The sequence below is a fragment of the Schistocerca nitens genome, chromosome 3 (genome assembly GCF_023898315.1).
Source record: "Schistocerca nitens isolate TAMUIC-IGC-003100 chromosome 3, iqSchNite1.1, whole genome shotgun sequence".
Classification (NCBI taxonomy): Eukaryota; Metazoa; Arthropoda; class Insecta; order Orthoptera; family Acrididae; genus Schistocerca; species Schistocerca nitens.
This window is the reverse complement of record NC_064616.1, coordinates 467,927,115-467,948,263: the sequence shown is the minus strand read 5'-3', so window position 1 is coordinate 467,948,263 and position 21,149 is coordinate 467,927,115. Positions and strand designations below refer to the sequence as shown.

Sequence of the window (21,149 nt, the reverse complement as noted above, 5' to 3'; positions counted from 1 at the left end):
AGCGCGTATCAGACAGCAGTCTCTGTAACAAACTATGATTGAATAAATGGTCTCTAGCCTGAAAAAACATGCATTTCCGGGGACAAGTTAGACGTTTTTTGTTCCGTATCCTCTCATCGATCAATCACTAGAGTTCGCACACGGTGGAAAAAATGAACCTGTATACCCGCATCGGAGTCCCGCTACGTTGTGTATACGCTGCAGCGAGCCCTAAAATGGAAACTTTTTGATCGCATCTTATAAATGCAGATAGTGATAAATTTAGGGAATGTAGGTGGAGATGGCTGGCTGTGGCAAGGGCAGGTAGCTCTGCGGCTAGGGCCATATGGAAATGAGCACCGTCCGGCCGCTACCGCAACGGCTAGCGCTACGGCTACCGCTACGGGTGGCAAGGTGACTGCCGCTATTGGCTTCATTTAGCGCACGCACGCCCTGGCCTTTGTTTCCTAAACAGCGCCTTGCGCGTGCGCATATCCCGACCGGCTGACCCGCCGCCGCCGCCGCCGCCGCCGCCACCGCCACCGCTCATCAGCGCTGCCTGTCTCCGCTCCGGCCGCAGCTGCAGCCACGCAAACAAATCTCTCCCGTTATCTTCTCCGCCTCTGCCCAGCCCCGCCGCTGATTAATATACGCGGATCTCGTACAGAAACCGAATGCTGCTTTCTTCACTATATCCATTGTGGATGACGAACTAAAAATTGGCGGTCTATGCTCGATGGGATTTCAAAAAGTAAGTTACACGCGTCGTCCCACGCTAAGACCATTGCGCAACAACAGTGACGCATTGTCAGAAGCGAGTACAGGTTTTAGATTTCATGCAGCCACGGTTCTGCTGCGACCCAGACAATAACAACAACACAGTATTGGAGTGAAATGGAACAATAACTGTAAGTGTACTCCGAACTTGATGTACGCAGAACAATAGGACTTGTTGTGACGAAACTGCAATTGTTTGGCCATAACTGTGTGTTCTTTCAGTGTTCGAGAAGATGGTACGTTTTTAACTACAACAGATGAAATATTAGGTCGCTTTATTATGTTAATGAATAAAAGATTTACTTGCTTTGTCACCGTTCTCTGGCACAGGATTGTTGTATAATTTACAATTGCCATTGACTAGCAAAGCATCGTTTGATATGCAACACTGAAGAAATTACGTATCACCAAAAACTCTAAATGTCACTGTCCTACACGATGACATTGACTTCTGTAGCTGAGATCTCGAACTGGGGCAGACCTCTTGCATGCTCGACACAATATTGAGCTCAGCACGAGGGTGCTGTTATGTTGAGAGGAAGGCGTGGACTTAAGGAACGCCTCCGATTTGCCATTGCGGATTACAGCGAACTGTAGCTAATGTCTGTGATATCGATTCGCGTTGGTGACTTCGGTGCGGCACTGCAATCTCTGGACGACACTACATGATTTTCGTACGAAAAACGTCTAAATTGCACACAGATTCACCGCAAAATTCTGGCGGTACATGGATCAAGTGCACTGTTGCGTCCAGCTGTAGTGAAATGGTGCTAACAATTTGACCAAGGCCGCACAGACCTGTGTGGCGTTGATCGGGAAGTAAGGTTGTCGACACCGACCACAGACGGTAATGTCCAGGTAATCGAGCAACCGATTCGCAACAACGCAGATTTTCCAACGACGATGATGCAGACACAGCGGTTCTTGATGTGTGGGGCGGCGAGTAAATAATCAAACTGGTCGTCACTTCGTTAGGTCGTTGTAACAGGCACTTACAGTGCCTGTGCGTGATTTGCACCTATCTTTGCCGTTAACAAGAGTGTGAAAACTATTTGTACGGTCAGCCAGAAAGGATGCAGAACATACTGACCATAATTTCTAGTCTGCAAGTCCACATTACTCTTCATAATCACTGACAGAAAATGTTCCTACTTGCTGTATACTCATCGGGATCGGTAATAATGACTATAAATAAAATTTTGACTTTAAACTGATTGATATATTCAGTAAAAGTTCGCACGCACAAAATATAATAAAATTTCTAATAATAATAATAATAATAATAATAATAATGTCGCTATTGGAAACAGCACTATAAACAGCCGCGCGGGGTAGCCGTGAGGTCTGGGACGCCTTACCATTGTTCACGCGACTCCACCCCCCCCCCTCCCCTCCTCCGTCGGACGTTCCGTTCGACTCCTCCCTTGGCATGGGTGTGTGTGTTGTCCTTAGCGTAAGGTAGTCGAAGTTTTAAGTAGTGTGTAAGCCTAGGGACCGATAACCTCAGCAGTTTGGTCCTATAGAACTTACCACAAATTTAAATTTCATATTTGCACTATTAACAGTTCAGAGGCGGCCTCTACGGAAAGTTCCAGGTAAATGGTCTATCACCCTGACTTCTAGTCACCAAAAGTTAATTGCTCACCTTAAAAGTGGAAATTAATCTCGCCACTTGCCACGCGGTTTTGTCAACATTACGAGCGGCACACAAATAGTTAATTCAGTGAAATCTAAGCGATCCAGGACGGCGTACAGTCCTCGCAAGTTCAGTTCCTACTTTCACCGAAAACGCTTTTGGTAGCTGCCTGGCTCTGACGTCAGCCGACACACAGCTCATGCAGGCTTTTGACTGGCATGGATACATTGGTATCTCGGTGCGCAATGTCACTTTCCACTATCTCTTTGGCCGTATTTATGTTTGGGCGCAGCGGATGGCCAAACGGAACATCTGCTATCAACCGCCCTAGGCACAGTAGCATCATCTAAATGGCCCCTTTCTTGGATTGATTGATTGGTTGATTTGGGAGAAGGGACGAAACAGCAAGGACATCGGTCCCAACGGGTTAGGGAAGGATGGAGAAGGAAGTCAGCCATGCCCTGTCAAAGGACCCATCCCTGCATTTGCCTAAAGCGATTTAGGAAAATTGCGGAAAACCTAAATCAGGATGGCCGGACGCGGGTTTGAACCGTCGTCCTCCCGACTGCGAGTCTTGTGTGCCAACCACTGCACCACCTTGTTCGGTCCCCTTTTTTGTAAATGTATTAATTAATATCTCTGTCTTTTAATAATTTAGAGTCTTCTTAATTTTTATGTAAATAGAGTGAATTTTGCTGTAGTTACTAAAAAAAGTTTTAGCTCGACTGCATTTAAAATTCGCCAGTTAGAATTTTTAGAATGGAACCTACAGTAGAACATGACCTGTGAACTGCCTTTTTAAGATTCCTTGAAACTTGGTACAGCTGTACTATTTAATGAATGTAATCAAGTGCTGTAATTAGAACTTTCTATTACAAATACAAATGATACATAATCTGTTATGAATAAGGACATTTTCGTTCCGAATTTGGTTTTTAGTAAATAACTTGGAAAATAAGAGGTAGCTTATTTGTGTCATAGATATAAGGTTGTTGGATCAAAATGAGGCTACATACGAATTTTCATCTTTCTGTGTCTAATATTTCGCGCCTTCAATTTTTTGTTTGAACGCGGATTTTGACCAAAAAATTGCCCTGATCGAACTGAGAATTGTAATTTTCAATTGTGACATACATTTGGACATTCCGAACAGTTTTTTTACTTTCTAGCTTCATTATTTAGCGCTACTTATTTTTTTCTTAAAATAAGGTATTTGGAGAAACATATTCATTTGATCACTCTGAGACTTCACATTGTTAACATTAATATACTGAAGCGTACACTGACTAATTTTGGAAAAGTTATTTTAGTTTTTAATTTCAGTCTTAGAGTATGGTGCAATCCTTTGTATACTAAGCACGACTGCTTTATGATGACATGGCGCTAGTAGTAGTGAACTGGGGAAAGTCCCGGCACACTCATTCGCCTCTGTATCTCCCACAATGATACAGCAGAAATTGATTTATCTCCAAGGAGCGGATTTCTGTCGTCAAGGAACCAAACTATTGCAAGGACGTTCCGATGTTTGTTTACAGATTTTGGTGACTATTTTGTTAAACAATATCATGTATCTGTGTCAGTTTGAAGTGTAGTGCAGCAGTCAATAAATGTTTCTAGGCCTCGCTCAATAATGTGTGACTTACTTTTTGATACCCCTTCACAAGTATGACATGCAAGTAGCCTCTTTTTGAATTTAATATGATTTATTTTATTGTTAACTAATTTTCGAGCCATAAATTTCTCGACCATGTAACTTAGTCCGAAATTGTACTAAGTGCTTTCTCCGTAAATTATTTTGAGCAATTAGTTCAGGAGATCATTCGAAGTGTAAATGTTTTTGCGAAAAAATACTTCACCACTTACCAACAAATAATCTTGAGTAAATGCGGAGCATCATGACTGATAGAGATCTGCTAGAAATTGTAATACTTGCGGATGTTTAGAGAGCCAGCAATGAAGCGACTCGTGAAAGACCAAAGTCGTTGTGTATCAGTTTCTCTTAGCCTGCGTAGATTTTTCACTATCCAGTAGTGCATACTGCAAAGATTTATTTCCTTGTGGTTTGTGTACAGAATGAGGTGGAGCAGTAGTTAACTTACAAGACTTACTTTCGAGAGGACGACTTTTCAAATTCACGTCCGACCATCCAGTTTTAAGCCTCTGTATGTCCATCTTTTTACCGATGGTCACGGGATTCTGCTGTTCGATTGAAGATGTCCAACTAAACACCTTTCAGCCGTCAATTTTCAACCTTATTTTACTAGGCAACCAGTTTCGGCGCTTTATTACGCCATCTTCAGGCCCCTGACCGACGTCAGTCATCTTTGACTGGTGCGGTTTGAATGTTTATCTAACAGTCGGCGGGTGATGTTTGAAGTGGCCACTGTAGCAAGTAACAGTATTGCTGGTCCCTGCTTCGTTCACAAGTGAGATGGATTATCCCTACATGTCGGTCAGGGGTCTGAAGATGGTGTAATAAAGCGCCGAAACTGGTGGCCTAATAAAATAAGGTTGAAAATTGACGACTGAAAGGTGTTTACTTTGACATCCAGATTTAAGTTTTCCGTGATTTCCTAAATTGCTTAAAGCAAATGCCGGGATGGTTCCTGCGAAAGGACGCGGCCGACTTCCTTTTCCACCCATTACCAATCAAAGCTTGTGCCTCGTCTCTAACGGCGTCGTTGTCGACGGGACGCTAAATTCTTTAACTTCTTTTCTTCCATTCTATGGTTTGTAACCGATTAATAAACAAGATCTTACGTAGAAACCCCGAGCATGGTTTAAATGACTTGATAGCTTCTGCAACTGTCATTTTTTCTTTATTTGTTGTACTGCTGTACAATTTCGGTCTTAAGACTACTTTCAAGGACTTCAAGCACAAAGAACTTTGTACAATTACCGGCCGGCTTTGAAATTTTCTCTGCTCGAGGACTGTATGTTGTGTTGTCCTTACCTTCGTATCGCAATAACTCTCACGAAAATCGCATGTTTAGTGTCACGTGACAAGTCTGACACTATGTATCTTCGTACAAGTGTATGGCCTGACCTAACGAATATTCTAAATTGTCGTAACACATTGTCGTATCGTCTTTCTAACGCTGAGATGGCTGTATGGGCACGTCCCGAAAGCCAATTAAAAATAAGTACATATTATTATTGAACTTTTGCAGGTTTTGCATAAGGTACACAAAGGTAAAGTAAGAGACCAATCTAATAGTTCTTAATGAACAAAAGTCCTTGCGAAATGGAATATTTCTAGATACTTTTACGCCTATTCTGCAACAAGGCGTTGCAGGACCGCTGTATGCGCATCGTTTCTATGGTGACACACTACGCGACCGGAGTACAGTGGGACGTTGTACCCATGTAATAATAATAAGTTGTGATAGTTTCATTATATAGTTGTAGGAGTAACCATTTAGTGGATACTATTTTACTCGACTGATAAATTATACACCTTCGCCTCTATATCTAATTTATCTCATGGCTCCTAAATCTATCTGATGGAAGTTGCTATACAGAGTTTAGTCATGAGACCGTGTCCATCATATCTGTATGTCTACCACGGAGTTTACCATAAGCTCTTTGTAACAGCATTTTCCAGTGTCATGCCCACGTTAACCATTGTTCGATCATAACATTTAAGTCGAGTGCGATGATACTTCGAAATACATTTAATTTTAAATTTATAACGTTCTCTCGTATCGACGGTGCTAGTGATAGTGGTTTTATGTTAACTACGACATTTGTACGCACAAACACAATGACAGTAGACGCCATTTAGTATAACATGTGCAGCGACTATTGTGGCATAATGCACATCGCAGAGTTTTTCCTCAGTAAGTTTTTTTATTAATTGTAGCATATTTGATGATTTAATTTTTTACAGCGTATAACTTTTAATTTGTTAAGGTACTAAATTCTTGTTGCTTCCATTTATCAGGATAATTGGAAATTGTCTGAGATTGACATAGTACATTACTGAAACAAATAAAGAAAACATGACAGCTACAGGCGGTATCAAATCATTCAAACAGTTTGTCGCAGCTGCAGACCCAAGTTCAGTGAAGATCATCCCGTATATGGTAACTCTTCCAACAGCCGTCGAGTGCATTTTGTCTGATGATTTGCAAGATGATTGCAATTTATTTTTGCGTTGTGTACGTGTAGCCAGCCCAAACAAATACTGCTCATCGCGTGTTTCGTGTGACGCCCAGTGTCAGCAGAAAACATCCGTTAGTTCCTCGTTGCAAATAAAACGTTTTTAAAGTAGAAATTTATACCTAGGTGATAAAAGTCATTGGATAGGGATATGTACATATACAGATTACGGTAGTATCGCGTAAAGAAGGTACAGAAGGGCAGTGCATTGGCGGACCTGTCATTTGTTCTCAGGTGATTTGTGTGAAAATGTTTTCTACGTGATTATGGCCGCACTACGGGAATTAAGAGTCTTTGAACGCGTAATGGTAGCTGGAGCTAGATGTGTGGGACATTCCATCTCGGAAATCTTTAGGGAATTCAATATTCCGAGAACAACAGTGTCAAGAGTGTGCCACGAATACCAGATTTCAGGCATTACCACGAACACTGCAGTGGCTGACGGCCTTCACTTAACGATCGAGAGCAGCGGCGTTTGCGTAGAGTTGTCAGTGCCTACAGACAAGCAACAATGCATGTAATAACATCCGAAATCAATGAGGGACGTACGATGAACTCATCAGTTAGGAGAGTGCGGCGCGCCGGCTGGAGTGGCCGTGCGGTTCTAGGCGCTACAGTCTGGAACCGAGCGACCGCTACGGTCGCAGGTTCGAATCCTGCCTCGCGCATGGATGTGTGTGATGTCCTTAGATTAGTTAGGTTTAATTAGTTCTAAGTTCTAGGCGACTGATGACCTCAGAAGTTAAGTCGCATAGTGGTCAGAGCCATTTGACAGTGCGGCGAAATTTGGCTTTTGTGGGCTATGGCAGCAGATGACCGACGCGAATACCTTTGCTATAGCACGACATCGCCTGCTGCGTCTCTCCTGGGCGCGTGACTATTTCAGTTGGACCCTAGACGACTGGAAAACCGTGGCCTCGTCTGATGAGTCCCGATTGCTGATGGTATGTTTAGAGTGCGGCGCAGACCCAAGCCATGAGCCCAAGTTGTCAATAAGGAACAGAGAAAGCTGATGGTGGGCACCATAATGATGTGTGCTGTTCAAAATGGTTCAAATGGCTCTGATCACTATGGGACTTAACATGTGAGGTCATCAGTCCCCTAGATTTAGAACTACTTAAACCTAACTAACCTAAGGACATCACACAAATCCATGCCCGAGGCAGGATTCGAACCTGCGACCGTAGTAGTTGCGCGATTCCGGACTGAAGCGCCTAGAACCACGCGGCAACCACGGCCGGCGTGTGTGTTGTGTTTACATGAAATGGACGGTGTCTTTTGGTTCAAGTGAACCAGTCACTAACTGGAAATGGTTATGTTCAGCTACACGGAGATTGTTTGAGGCCATTAATGGACGTCCTGTTCCCAAATAAGGATATCATGTCAGCGAGCCGCAATTGTTCACAATTGGTCTGAAGAACATTCTGGACAATTAGAGCGAATGATTTGGCCACCTACATTGCCCGACATGAATCCCAGAAAACATTTATGTGATATAATCGTGAGATCATTTCGTGCACATCACAGCTCACCGGAAACATTTCCGCAATTATGAACTGCTATAGGGGCAGCGTGGCTCAGCATTTTTGAAGGAGACTTCCAACGACTTGATGAATCCACGCCACGTCGAGTTGCTGCACAACGCCGGACAAAAGGAGGTCCGACACGGTTTTAGGAGGTACCCCGTGACTTTTGTCACCTCACTGTATGTGACAATTCGATAAAGTATCCCGAATTATGCTTGTCGGATGTTTAGCGTAGCTATATGTTCTGCAGCACTTACTGTGGTGGTTAACATTGGTTAACCGTATCTTGGTTGCCAGACTCTCCCTTTCTTGTCTCGTGTTACGCCCCGCACCGCGCTGTCAGCCACAGCCAAGTAGTTGCGCCGCTCAGTCGTTGCTGGAGTGCTGATATTCTTTGCGTACTCTATCGTTCTTGATACGTATCGTTAAATTGGACATCAGACTAGACTAAATTGGGACAACCCCACCAAATGGGCACATAAAATTCCACCTTAAAAATACTTTGTTTGTGATGGAAACAAATCGACGTTTCCTGTTGAGGTTGGGCGTCGCATAAAGTACGAGATGACCAGTGTTTGTTTAGGACGATTACATCTACAAACCGCAAAAAGAAATTACGGTATCTGCCGAAACACCAGTAAAAAAGCATCTAACAACTCTGGTGCCACCAGCACGATATACTTTATTATCTTAATTTAAAGTGTAAACTGACACAGTTGTTGTTGTTGTTGTGGTCTTCAGTCCTGAGACTGGTTTGATGCAGCTCTCCATGCTACTCTATCCTGTGCAAGCTTCTTCATCTCCCAGTACCTACTGCAACCTACATCCTTCTGAATCTGCTTAGTGTATTCATCTCTTGGTCTCCCACTACGATTTTTACCCTCCACGCTGCCCTCCAATGCTAAATTTGTGATCCCTTGATGCCTCAAAACATGTCCTACCAACCGATCCCTTCTTCTAGTCAAGTTGTGCCACAAACTTCTCTTCTCGCCAATCCTATTCAATACCTCCTCATTAGTTACGTGATCTACCCACCTTATCTTCAGCATTCTTCTGTAGCACCACATTTCGAAAGCTTCTATTCTCTTCTTGTCCAAACTATTTATCGTCCATGTTTCACTTCCATACATGGCTACACTCCATACAAATACTTTCAGAAACGACTTCCTGACACTTAAATCTATACTCGACGTTAACAAATTTCTCTTATTCAGAAACGATTTCCTTGCCATTGCCAGTCTACATTTTATATCCTCTCTACTTCGACCATCATCAGTTATTTTGCTCCCCAAATAGCAAAACTCATTTACTACTTTAAGTATCTCATTTCCTAATCTAATTCCCTCAGCATCACCCGATTTAATTTGACTACATTCCATTATCCTCGTTTTGCTTTTGTTGATGTTCATCTTATATCCTCCTTTCAAGACACTGTCCATTCCGTTCAACTGCTCTTCCAAGTCCTTTGCTGTCTCTGACAGAATTACAATGTCATCGGCGAACCTCAAAGTTTTTACTTCTTCTCCATGAATTTTAATACCTACTCCGAATTTTTCTTTTGTTTCCTTTACTGCTTGCTCAATATACAGATTGAATAACATCGGGTAGAGGCTACAACCCTGTCTCACTCCCTTCCCAACCACTGCTTCCCTTTCATGTCCCTCGACTCTTATAACTGCCATCTGGTTTCTGTACAAATTGTAAATAGCCTTTCGCTCCCTGCATTTTACCCCTGCCACCTTCAGAATTTGAAAGAGAGTATTCCAGTTAACATTGTCAAAAGCTTTCTCTAAGTCTACAAATGCTAGAAACGTAGGTTTGCCTTTTCTTAATCTTCCTTCTAAGATAAGTCGTAAGGTTAGTATTGCCTCACGTGTTCCAAAATTTCTACGGAATCCAAACTGATCTTCCCCGAGGTCCGCTTCTACCAGTTTTTCCATTCGTCTGTAAAGAATTCGCGTTTGTATTTTGCAGCCATGACTTATTAAACTGATAGTTCGGTAATTTTCACTTCTGTCAACACCTGTTTTCTTTGGGATTGGAATTATTATATTCTTCTTGAAGTCTGTGGGTATTTCGCCTGTCTCATACATCTTGCTCACCAGTTGGTAGAGTTTTGTCATGACTGGCTCTCCCAAGGCCATCAGTAGTTCTAATGGAATGTTGTCTACTCCCGGGGCTTTGTTTCGACTCAGGTCTTTCAGTGCTCTGTCAAACTCTTCACGCAGTATCGTATCTCCCATTTCGTCTTCGTCTATATCCTCTCCCATTTCCATAATATTGTCCTCAAGTACATCGCCCTTGTATAAACCCTCTATATACTCCTTCCACCTTTCTGTCTTCCCTTCTTTGCTTAGAACTGGGTTGCCATCTGAGCTCTTGATATTCATACAAGTGGTTCTCTTCTCTCCAAAGGTCTCATTAATTTTCCTGTAGGCGGTATCTATCTTACCCCTAGTGAGACAAGCCTCTACATCCTTACATTTGTCCTCTAGCCATCCCTGCTTAGCCATTTTGCACTTCCTGTCGATCTCATTTTTGAGACGTTTGTATTCCTTTTTGCCTGCTTCATTTACTGCATTTTTATATTTTCTCCTTTCATCAATTAAATTCAATATTTCTTCTGTTACCCAAGCATTTCTATTAGCCCTCGTCTTTTTACCTACTTTATCGTCTGCTGCCTTCACTACTTCATCCCCCAGAGCTACCCATTCTTTTTCTACTGTATTTGTTTCCCCCATTTCTGTCAATTGTTCCCTTATGCTCTCCCTGAAACTCTGTACAACCTCTGGTTCTATCAGTTTATCCAGGTCCCATCTCCTTAAATTCCCACCTTTTTGCAGTTTCTTCAGTTTCAATCTGCAGTTCATAACCAATAGATTGTGGTCAGAGTCCACATCTGCCCCTGGAAATGTCTTACAATTTAAAACCTGGTTCCTAAATCACTGTCTTACCATTATATAATCTATCCGATACCTTTTAGTATCTCCAGGATTCTTCCAGATTCTGACACAGAGAAAAGTATATTTATTTATTTAACGTAATCAGATTAGGGCCTTCAGGACGTCTCTTACATCGAACCAGCGTATTCGATAAAATAAGCAATAGCATTTCACTTAACATGGGACCGTAAACGAGCCGTTTGCGAGATAATTGCGAATGTGTAGTTTCGAGCAGTCACTGATTTTAAGCATGAAGTTTTGACCTAGTTAGCGCAAATGTATTTAAAATATAAACTTTTACAATAAGTTTGTATTCAGTTGGAAACAAATGTCAGACGTGGCCCATGGTTGGAGAATCTGGTTCATGCCTGATGGCGGACAGAACATTTTGCTGCTGATATCAGGTGACGTCTAAAGCGCCATATACAGGGTGTTTCAAAAATGACCGGTATATTTGAAACGGCAATAAAAACTAAACGAGCAGCGATAGAAATACACCGTTTGTTGCAATATGCTTGGGACAACAGTACATTTTCAGGCGGACAAACTTTCGAAATTACAGTAGTTACAATTTTCAACAACAGATGGCGCTGCAAGTGATGTGAAAGATATAGAAGACAACGCAGTCTGTGGGTGCGCCATTCTGTACGTCGTCTTTCTACTGTAAGCGTGTGCTGTTCACAACGTGCAAGTGTGCTGTGGACAACATGGTTTATTCCTTAGAACAGAGGATTTTTCTGGTGTTGGAATTCCACCGCCTAGAACACAGTGTTGTTGCAACAAGACGAAGTTTTCAACGGAGGTTTAATGTAACCAAAGGACCGAAAAGCGATACAATAAAGGATCTGTTTGCAAAATTTCAACGGACTGGGAACGTGACGGATGAACGTGCTGGAAAGGTAGGGCGACCGCGTACGGCAACCACAGAGGGCAACGCGCAGCTAGTGCAGCAGGTGATCCAACAGCGGCCTCGGGTTTCCGTTCGCCGTGTTGCAGCTGCGGTCCAAATGACGCCAACGTCCACGTATCGTCTCATGCGCCAGAGTTTACACCTCTATCCATACAAAATTCAAACGCGGCAACCCCTCAGCGCCGCTACCATTGCTGCACGAGAGACATTCGCTAACGATATAGTGCATAGGATTGATGACGGCGATATGCATGTGGGCAGCATTTGGTTTACTGACGAAGCTTATTTTTACCTGGACGGCTTCGTCAATAAACAGAACTGGCGCATATGGGGAACCGAAAAGCCCCATGTTGCAGTCCCATCGTCCCTGCATCCTCAAAAAGTACTGGTCTGGGCCGCCATTTCTTCCAAAGGAATCATTGGCCCATTTTTCAGATCCGAAATGATTACTGCATCACGCTATAAGGACATTCTTCGTGAATTTGTGGCGGTACAAACTGCCTTAGGCGGCACTGCGAACACCTCGTGGTTTATGCAAGATGGTGCCCGGCCACATCGCACGGCCGACGTCTTTAATTTCCTGAATGAATATTTCGATGATCGTGTGATTGCTTTGGGCTATCCGAAACATACAGGAGGCGGCGTGGATTGGCCTCCCTATTCGCCAGACATGAACCCCTGTGACTTCTTTCTGTGGGGACACTTGAAAGACCTGCCCGCATCTCGTGGTCGTGCGGTAGCGTTCTCGCTTCCCACGCCCGGGTTCCTGGGTTCGATTCCCGGCGGGGTCAGGGATTTTCTGTGCCTCGTGATGGCTGGGTGTTGTGTGCTGTCCTTAGGTTAGTTAGGTTTAAGTAGTTCTAAGTTCTAGGGGACTTATGACCACAGCAGTGGAGTCCCATAGTGCTCAGAGCCATTTGAACTTGAAAGACCAGGTGTACCGCCAGAATCCAGAAACAATTGAACAGCTGAAGCAGTACATCTCATCTGCATGTGAAGCCATTCCGCCAGACACGTTGTCAAAGGTTTCGGGTAATTTCATTCAGAGACTACGCCATATTATTGCTACGCATGGTGGATATGTGGCAAATATCGTACTATAGAGTTTCCCAGACCGCAGCGCCATCTGTTGTTGACAATTGTAACTACTGTAATTTCGAAAGTTTGTCTGCCTGAAAATGTACAGTTGTCCCAAGCATATTGCAACAAACGGTGTAATTCTATCGCTGCTCGTTTAGTTTGTATTGCCGTTTCAAATATACCGGTCATTTTTGAAACACCCTGTATATTGTATGGTATGGTAACTGGAGGCCTAAAAACGACGGAGAAGCTCCGTCCCCGCCGCAGCCGCAGTGGTTCACAACCCCACGACGACTACCGCAGTCCACTTCACCCCTCCGCCGCCCCACACCGAACCCAGGGTTATTGTGCGGTTCGGCCCCCGGTGGACCCCCCAGGGAACGTCTCACACCAGACGAGTGTAGCTCCTATGTTTGCGTGGTAGAGTAATGGTGATGTACGCGTAGGCTACGTGGAGAACATGTTTGCGCAGCAATCGCCGACATAATGTAGCTGAAGGGCAATAAGGGGAGCCAGCCCGCATTTGCCGAGGCAGATGGAAAACGCCTAAAAACCATCCACAGACTGGCCGGCTCACCGGACCTCGACACAAGTCCGCCGGGCGGATTCGTGCCGGGGACCAGGCGCTGCTTCCCAATTCGGAAAGCCGTGCGTTAGACCGCAAGGTTACTAAGCGACTATCGAGGAAGCCAGTACGAGTTCCAGGTTGCCTAACAAACGGCTCCCAGGGTCACCAAAAATTTGATTTTCAATGTTTCGCATTATTATTCACCGAATTTTTTTAAAAAATAAAATGCTGTCGTAATCTACTCATTACGATGTACAATTTTGGCTAAACATATAACACAATACACCAAGTATTGCAATTAAAACTGTGCGTTTGTTTTGAGGCAGTGTAACCGACGGCGCCCACAGTTTGCACACAGTATCCATACATACCACTGAATTTACCTGCAAAATAATATAATGCTACAACATATAGTCTAGGAGATATGACGTCATAAACATTGAGATACACGGAAAATTTGCTTTTGCTTCAAATCGAGCCCAAATTACCCAGACTATATTCATCCAGTGTTTCATAAAGACTTAGCGACTTCCAACAAACATTAAGCATACCTTCAAATATTTTCCAAACTTTCTCTCGCTTGCATGCTTAACGTCAGCTATTGAACACACTAACTCACTTGTAAAGTAATCAGATGTTTGAATCTGTTTTACACACTGGAGTTTGATTCTGTATGTAACTGGAAGTATACTGGTCTCTGATATTTGGGTCCAATTAATTGAAAAGTTTAGATATGAAATGTATTTATTGTAACTAGGACAAGATTTCGTACTGAAGTCAGTGGTAGCTGGTAAACACACTTGCCCTGTTATCACAGGAACGGCTTGTTGTCGGATCCATATTTGCTAGAATGTTTTTGCTTCACCCGTAATAGTTTTAGGGATCAACTGTGATACAGTCCGGGCGGCATGCTTTAATTTAGGAATTCTTTTTTTATTCACAATCTTTTGCTCGTAAGAGAATTTTATCCCTTTCGCTCCACGATTTATGATGTCCCCATCCATAACGACCCTCCTATGGGAAGGTCTCGATTAATCCGTTTTTTGAGCGACTCGTTTATGCCGGAAAGAGGCCAGCTGCGTGGTAAGAGTGAGCGGTGGCCCGCTGCCGTGATGACGATTGCCCCGGTGCGATATCTGCGACGAAGACATAATGACGTGACGGTGTCGGTGGTAATGATATGTGTGGGCATGCCCGCGGCGCCGCCCTCGAATATTCATGCGGCAGGCGGCGGGTTGCGCTCTTGTGTTGCGCTTTTCAGCTCCCCTCGGCGCGCGCCCCAACAAAACACTAACAAACTGGACTCCTCTCCACCCTCCCCCGGTCTCAAACTGAATCGAGGACTTTGCAAATGGACGTCGAATAATGTTCCCTTTCTCCCTCCGCCGGGACACGCCGCAGCCCGGACTGTTTGTTCGTGACAGTCGGAAGCGGGTCCGCTTATTGTCTGCTAAATCCGATCCATTCAGCGCCGCTCAGGGGTGTGATGTCGTGCAGCCAAGGTTTTTAGTTTTCTATTACTGGAATTGTAGCACCTTTTCTTTCTGTTTCTGTCAATTACTGTTCCTGAAATGATGGCGACTTTCTATTTTCGTGGTATAATTTTTTGTTATTTTGACTTGGGTTTGTCGTATCATGCTGACAACTGATTGGTTCAAATATGTAATCATATTTACAGAGAAATCACAATATAAATAGTTCGGTCACTGATTTAGAATAACTTTAGCATGCCCATACACAGAATGATTCTTATTAACGTTTAAAAACCCCCGAAGTGACGTACATAACATTGAGACAAGTAATTTAGTATAAGACACATGGGGCTACAAATTTTGGGAAATAGCAGAAAAGTGGATGACAAATGTTGAACATGTGACGTCACCAGATGACGTACCTCGTCGCACGTGTAGCGATTGGGCTTGTCGAGCCTAACCTCGTCTTTAGGGGGCAGTGCTACACGTGGCTCCCCTAGGGTGCTCGGTTTTCGTTCTTTCATTATACGGTGTGATACGGTAGTGCTCGCAATAGTGGCAATACAAGACTACGTTTTAACTAGCTTTCAGACATGAATCTGTGTAGTGGTGCTAATTCTAATGCGCAGAACGTTTCCCATAGTATGTTTTACCTTCTCACTCATCGTTTGCTGCCGTGGATCGGCGATTGCATGAAACGGAACCTGCACGTAAGTAAACACCGAATGCAAAAACTGTGATCAGAAATGCTGTGTTCTGAAATCGAGGTTAATTATCAGAATAAGATCTAACTTATGAAATGATTTCTCCTTTGTTGCTATTTGCGAGCACTGATAATGCAAGAACGAAAACAGAATAGCCTAGCGGAGCGATGTGTAGCACTGTTCCCTGCCGGGGAGGGTAGGATCAACAAGCCTAGCCGCTGCACGTGCGATAAGGTACGTCATCTGGTGACGTCACATGTTCAACATCTGTCATCCACTCTTCGGCTATTTCCCAACATTTGCGGCCCCATGTGTCTTATATTAAACTACTTGTCTGAGAGTAATATACGTCGCTTCGGGGGTTTTTAGAAGTTAATGAAAATCACTCTGTGGGTACAATACTTATATTATTTGTCCACCATATGGACCATGGCAATGGAGATTCCGAACTGTAATACTGATTTGGAATAAAATGACATCACCAGTTCCGCCGGCCGTTGTTGCCGTGCGGTTATAGGCGCTTCAGTCTGGAACCGCGTGACTGCTGCGGTCGCAGGTTCGAATCCTGCCTCGGGCATGGATGTGTGTGATGTCCGACATCTAGCGGCAATGAATATAAGCTGAACAATGTATTTTTTTTCCTCAAATAACCGAGCCGTGGCGCAGTGATACATAGTTTCGACAACGTAATACTTTGTAATATGTATATTCTTTTTGAAACAGACTGTATCTTCTTCCTCTTTCTTTCCCTCTCTCGTGTCTCTACGGTATCGAGATTGTCATACGGGTTTTGGCAATGTTAGTGAAAGTTGGTATTGGTACGCTGAAACGAATTTCGACTTAAACTAGGAATTTGAAAACACTTAACACTTTACGAAGCCCTCTATAAAATACATGCTAAGTTCATTTGTAAAATAAATTTCAGAATACATATCGCATAGAAAATTATTAATATGTTCTATTGGGAACTTGACATCCGTGTATTAATGTAGTGTCGGAGGTTACAAGTGCTTCAGATTTTGTTGTCCTGCAACGGAAAGGTTCATTTTTATTGTTTTGTGCCGTAAACGTTGCTTGTAAATGCTGTGCGTTTTTTTGTGGGGGAGGGGGGGCACAGCTGGAATTTACAGATGGTATTTACCCACGTGTGGCGCCAGCGCTAAAAGAGCGATGCTACATAATTCCCCGCGCAGCATTCGGACCACGCACCGCCTAATTCCTCTTCCTACGTAGCGTGTTACTTTTTCTTTCGATCCTGTAATGGTAGTCGCGTGGGCAGCAAACGCGTTACACTTGTGGTCAGTTGCAAACAACTAATGCCATTGACGGTGAATGCTTCAGACGAGAAAGCCTCATAAAAGTGAGCTTCACATTCCATTCCAGTAACTGTTGCCTGTGTAGAGTTGGAAAAAACCACTTCCGGTGAATCCACTCTAATTATTGGAAGGTTTCATTGTACCTGCACTACGCGATCGATAGTAACTCGATAGCTAAATGAAATTACCGTCCAACTTCACACGTATCTCTCCCAGTAGACTGAGAAATGAAATGTGTCGAATCTTTTCCCCTTTAAGCGCTCTCATTCTCAGAAGTATGCTAATGATTATTTCGAATTTGTCCTTGAGGAGCAGACCGTCTTCGTGCAGAACTTCAGTGTGTGCAAATCTCGGTGGGAAAATTTTTGATATGGCCGGAAATAGGTAATTTTAAATATATGACCAACAACGTGCTGGGCGCAATTCCCTATTCATAGTAAATCCACATCTAATCAGCAACTTTGTGTCTTTAAATCACTACTCCGTAAACAATGCGGTATAAGCGGATTGTGAGAGCTGCAGTGACTGACAGAACATCATCCAGGGAAGAAATCTGGACGCATGTTGCACTTGATGTGGCACCAAGAACCACTGGAAACCGTCTGCTGTCCCGGCTACCACTAACACCACGATACCACCAAACACGGCTACTCTGGTTTCGTGAAAGGGTAGACTAGAGAGTGGGATGGCACTCTATTGCCTTCAACGATCAGAGTAGGGTTTGTCTGTATGCGAGTGATGGAGGAACGCGTGTACGGCGTGGACATGGTGAGCGGCCTGCTCAGGAGTACATTCGCCACACCACACTGGTCCCAATTCAGACTTCATGGTATGGGACGGACATCAGTTACAACTGGTGTTTCTGTAGGATAAAATAACCACTGCCAGCTACATTTTGCAGGTTGTTATCCTCTCTCTGCTACCATTTCTTCGACAGGAAGTTGATGTACTTTTTCAGCTAGACAGTTCACGTCTATGTACGGCTACTGCGACGCATGCACGACTCACACCCCGTCCTCACAGCTTTACTTCTGCCAGTACCTCGTCTCCTACCTTCCAAACTTTACAGAAGTTCGCCTGCGAACCTTTCAGAATTAGCACTCCTGAAAGAAAGGATATTGCGGAGACATGGCTTAGCCACAGCCTGGGGGATGTTTCCAGAATGAGATTTTCACTCTGCAGCGGAGTGTGCGCTTATATGAAACTTCCTGGGAGATTAAAACTGTGTGCCAGGCCGAGACTCATTCTGGAAACATCCCCCAGGCTGTGGCTAAGCCATGTCGTCTCCACAATATCCTTTCTTTCAGGAGTGCTAGTTCTGCAAGGTTCGTAGGAGAGCTTCTGTAAAGTTTGGAAGGCAGGAGACGAGGTACTGGCAGAAGTAAAGCTGTGAGGCCGGGGCGTGAGTCGTGCTTGGGTAGCTCTGTTGGTAGAGCACTTGCCCACGAAGGCAAAGGTCCCGAGTTCGAGTCTCGGTCCGGCACACAGTTTTAATCTGCCAGGAAGTTTAATATAAGCGCACACTCCGCTGCAGAGTGAAAATCTCATTCTGCGATGCATTGTCCTCTTCATTGTGTACGACAGCTCCACTAGCAGCAAGATCAACAGCTGTCGCACTAATAGAACACGTGTGAGACATGGTGAAGTGGGAACTTACTCGTTCTCCAGAGCCTGCAAGAACCATTCCGGAATTGAAATAAAAGGTGCAAGGTGCTTGGGACAATCTATCGCAGAATGCCATTCGGCACCTTTGCGATGTTTTTCATGCGAAAATACATGCCAACGTTGCCGTCAGAGGGGGGTGCGTTATGCATTGTTGCCACCGTTTGGTCACTTTTTACTATGACATGTGCGTTTCATTTGGTGTGAATTTTTTATCATATGCTCCTATGAGAATGAAATACCTGTAAACTACACTGTGGGAAATATCGCAACCAGCCACAAATTTTTGGAAATTATTTTATTGCACTATTGCTAGCTTCGAGTCTGAGCCCATCGTTAAATGGTACCGTTGACTTCTTTGCAAGTAATGGTACAATAAAATCATTTTAAAAAAATGTATTTCCTACAATGTAAGTTTCGAAAACAGCTGCGTTCTTCCCTAACCAAAATGAACAAAATAATGAACTTCCTGTCACATCATTTGTCAATACAAACGACCTTGTCCTGGAGGGTGTTTCATTATTTTCCGACAGTGTAGTTTCTCTTGTGAAACACATTTATTTTTTCAAACTAGCCGGTACTCGACACTCGTGAACGCCAAAGATAGAATGATGGCTATATTACCTCTTTGTCCCTTTTTTACTGGTATCGCGACAGTGTGAAACACTGTTTCCTCCGTATCTGACGTGGCATATTTCCTTGTTTGGGTATGAAATCACGAACTTCCGCAAAATGTAGCACTCGGTTTCATATTCAAAACAGATAAAATCCTAGTTATAAGTACTGTAATCGTGTTTTTAAGAGTGAAACGGCGTTCAGATGGTCTCTTTTAGAACTACGATACTAGCAGCAGAACAGCGTCTGAGAAAAGAAAGTGAAGCACCCAGAAGAGGAGGAGGACACTACCGAAACTTTACGGATTCAGAGGGGATGTAATGTTATTTAGTGATTGCAAAATCAAGTCAAATTTACGAAGAGCTAGGCAATGTGAATCCACTTATCCAATCAGTATGAGGTTGGACACCCTATGGCCTGGCTTGAATGCGTGAACTGATTTGATCTGGATGGTTGCCATTCAGCGGTTGTATCCTCTCCTGAGGCAAGCTTCCCCACAACTGTTGTAACAGGTGTTTGAAATCCTGCATACTGGCACTGACAATGAGACGGAGTTACTTCCGTGTTAGTCCCACACTTGTTCCATCGGGTGTACCTCAGTATCATGCAGACATACAGACAAATGTAATGTGTGGACGAGCATTGTCCTATTGAAGAATGGCATCACGACACTGTCACATGGGAGGTAACACATGAGGGGCAGTCTTTCGTGACGTACTGTTGTCCCGTCAAGAGTTCTCTCATCCTACAAATCTGAATATCGGATGATTCGACCAACCAACAAACTGGAGACTCACAGTGAGGCCCCTTTCAATCTCTGGTAACGCTATCTCACGCGAGTACGCGGAATCTCCGTATCCTTCACAGTGATCAGGCAATGTCTAACGCAGATCGTACCACTAATACCAGTATACCCTACCAGGTCTGGCAAATATGAACAAAATAAGCGCACTCTGTTGGCCGTGCTACCCGTCAAAGAGAATTACCATTTACACACCCACCGAAGCTGTGTACGTGCACGAAGCTACAATGAAATCCGACTATGTCTCCTGGGTGCTACGCTTTTTTGTCACGCAGTGTATAATTCAGTTTGTACAAGTGAAGATGATACCGACATCTCTTTAATTAATATATCAATGAAAAGAGACTATAGGCCGTCTAGTGAGGACTTTCACACGATTTATGTAAATGAAAACAGAATTACAATGTCTAAACGGCTCCGAAATAAATGAGGTTTACAGCTTAGTTGAATCACCCTGTTTTTCGCAATAGGCAGCACTCTGCGACTGATAAAATTTGAAGTGATGTGAAGGAAGCAGAGGAATGTACGTGCTGTTGTTTTTGCAGGTCTGGGCGACGCGTGGGGAGCGGCGCCGCCGCCGGCGAATCCGCGTGAGTCCTGCATCAAGGAGCTGGGTTCGCACCTGCTGCAGGTAACACAGCGCCGCCTCTTGCTACAACTCCACAAGCCGGAGGCCTGAACTCTTCCTATAAACCGTAGTCGGCCATCTGCCTTTCCTACAGTGAACTTTGTGATCTCGTTCGATTTCATGTTTGTTTATTCTTCACAATTACTGCCTATTATCTGGGAGGATAACATAAACCATACAACTCAAGTTTCGGGTGGTAGGACTATAAATAAAGATATTGTGATCACTGGTACCTTAACATGTACCCACTTTCCATTTCAATGTGTTACATGGTTTTCTATGCGACTGACAGTATTCTCGCAAACATGTCACATATACTGATAAGCCAAAACATTGTGACCACTGCACAACGTGACGCTGGATGTAAGTGG

At 43.8% G+C, this 21,149-nt stretch overlaps 1 protein-coding gene across 1 annotated transcript in view; it reads left to right on the top strand.

Annotated features, from left to right (window-relative positions):
- The window catches only part of LOC126249281 (single-minded homolog 1-like), a 137,194-nt gene that overhangs the window by 7,562 nt on the left and 108,483 nt on the right, over positions 1–21,149 (top strand). Inside the window, exon 2 of the mRNA XM_049950935.1 lies at positions 20,696–20,781. Within this exon, the coding sequence (XP_049806892.1) occupies positions 20,696–20,781 (86 nt within the window). The remainder of the gene's footprint in view (positions 1–20,695; positions 20,782–21,149) is intronic.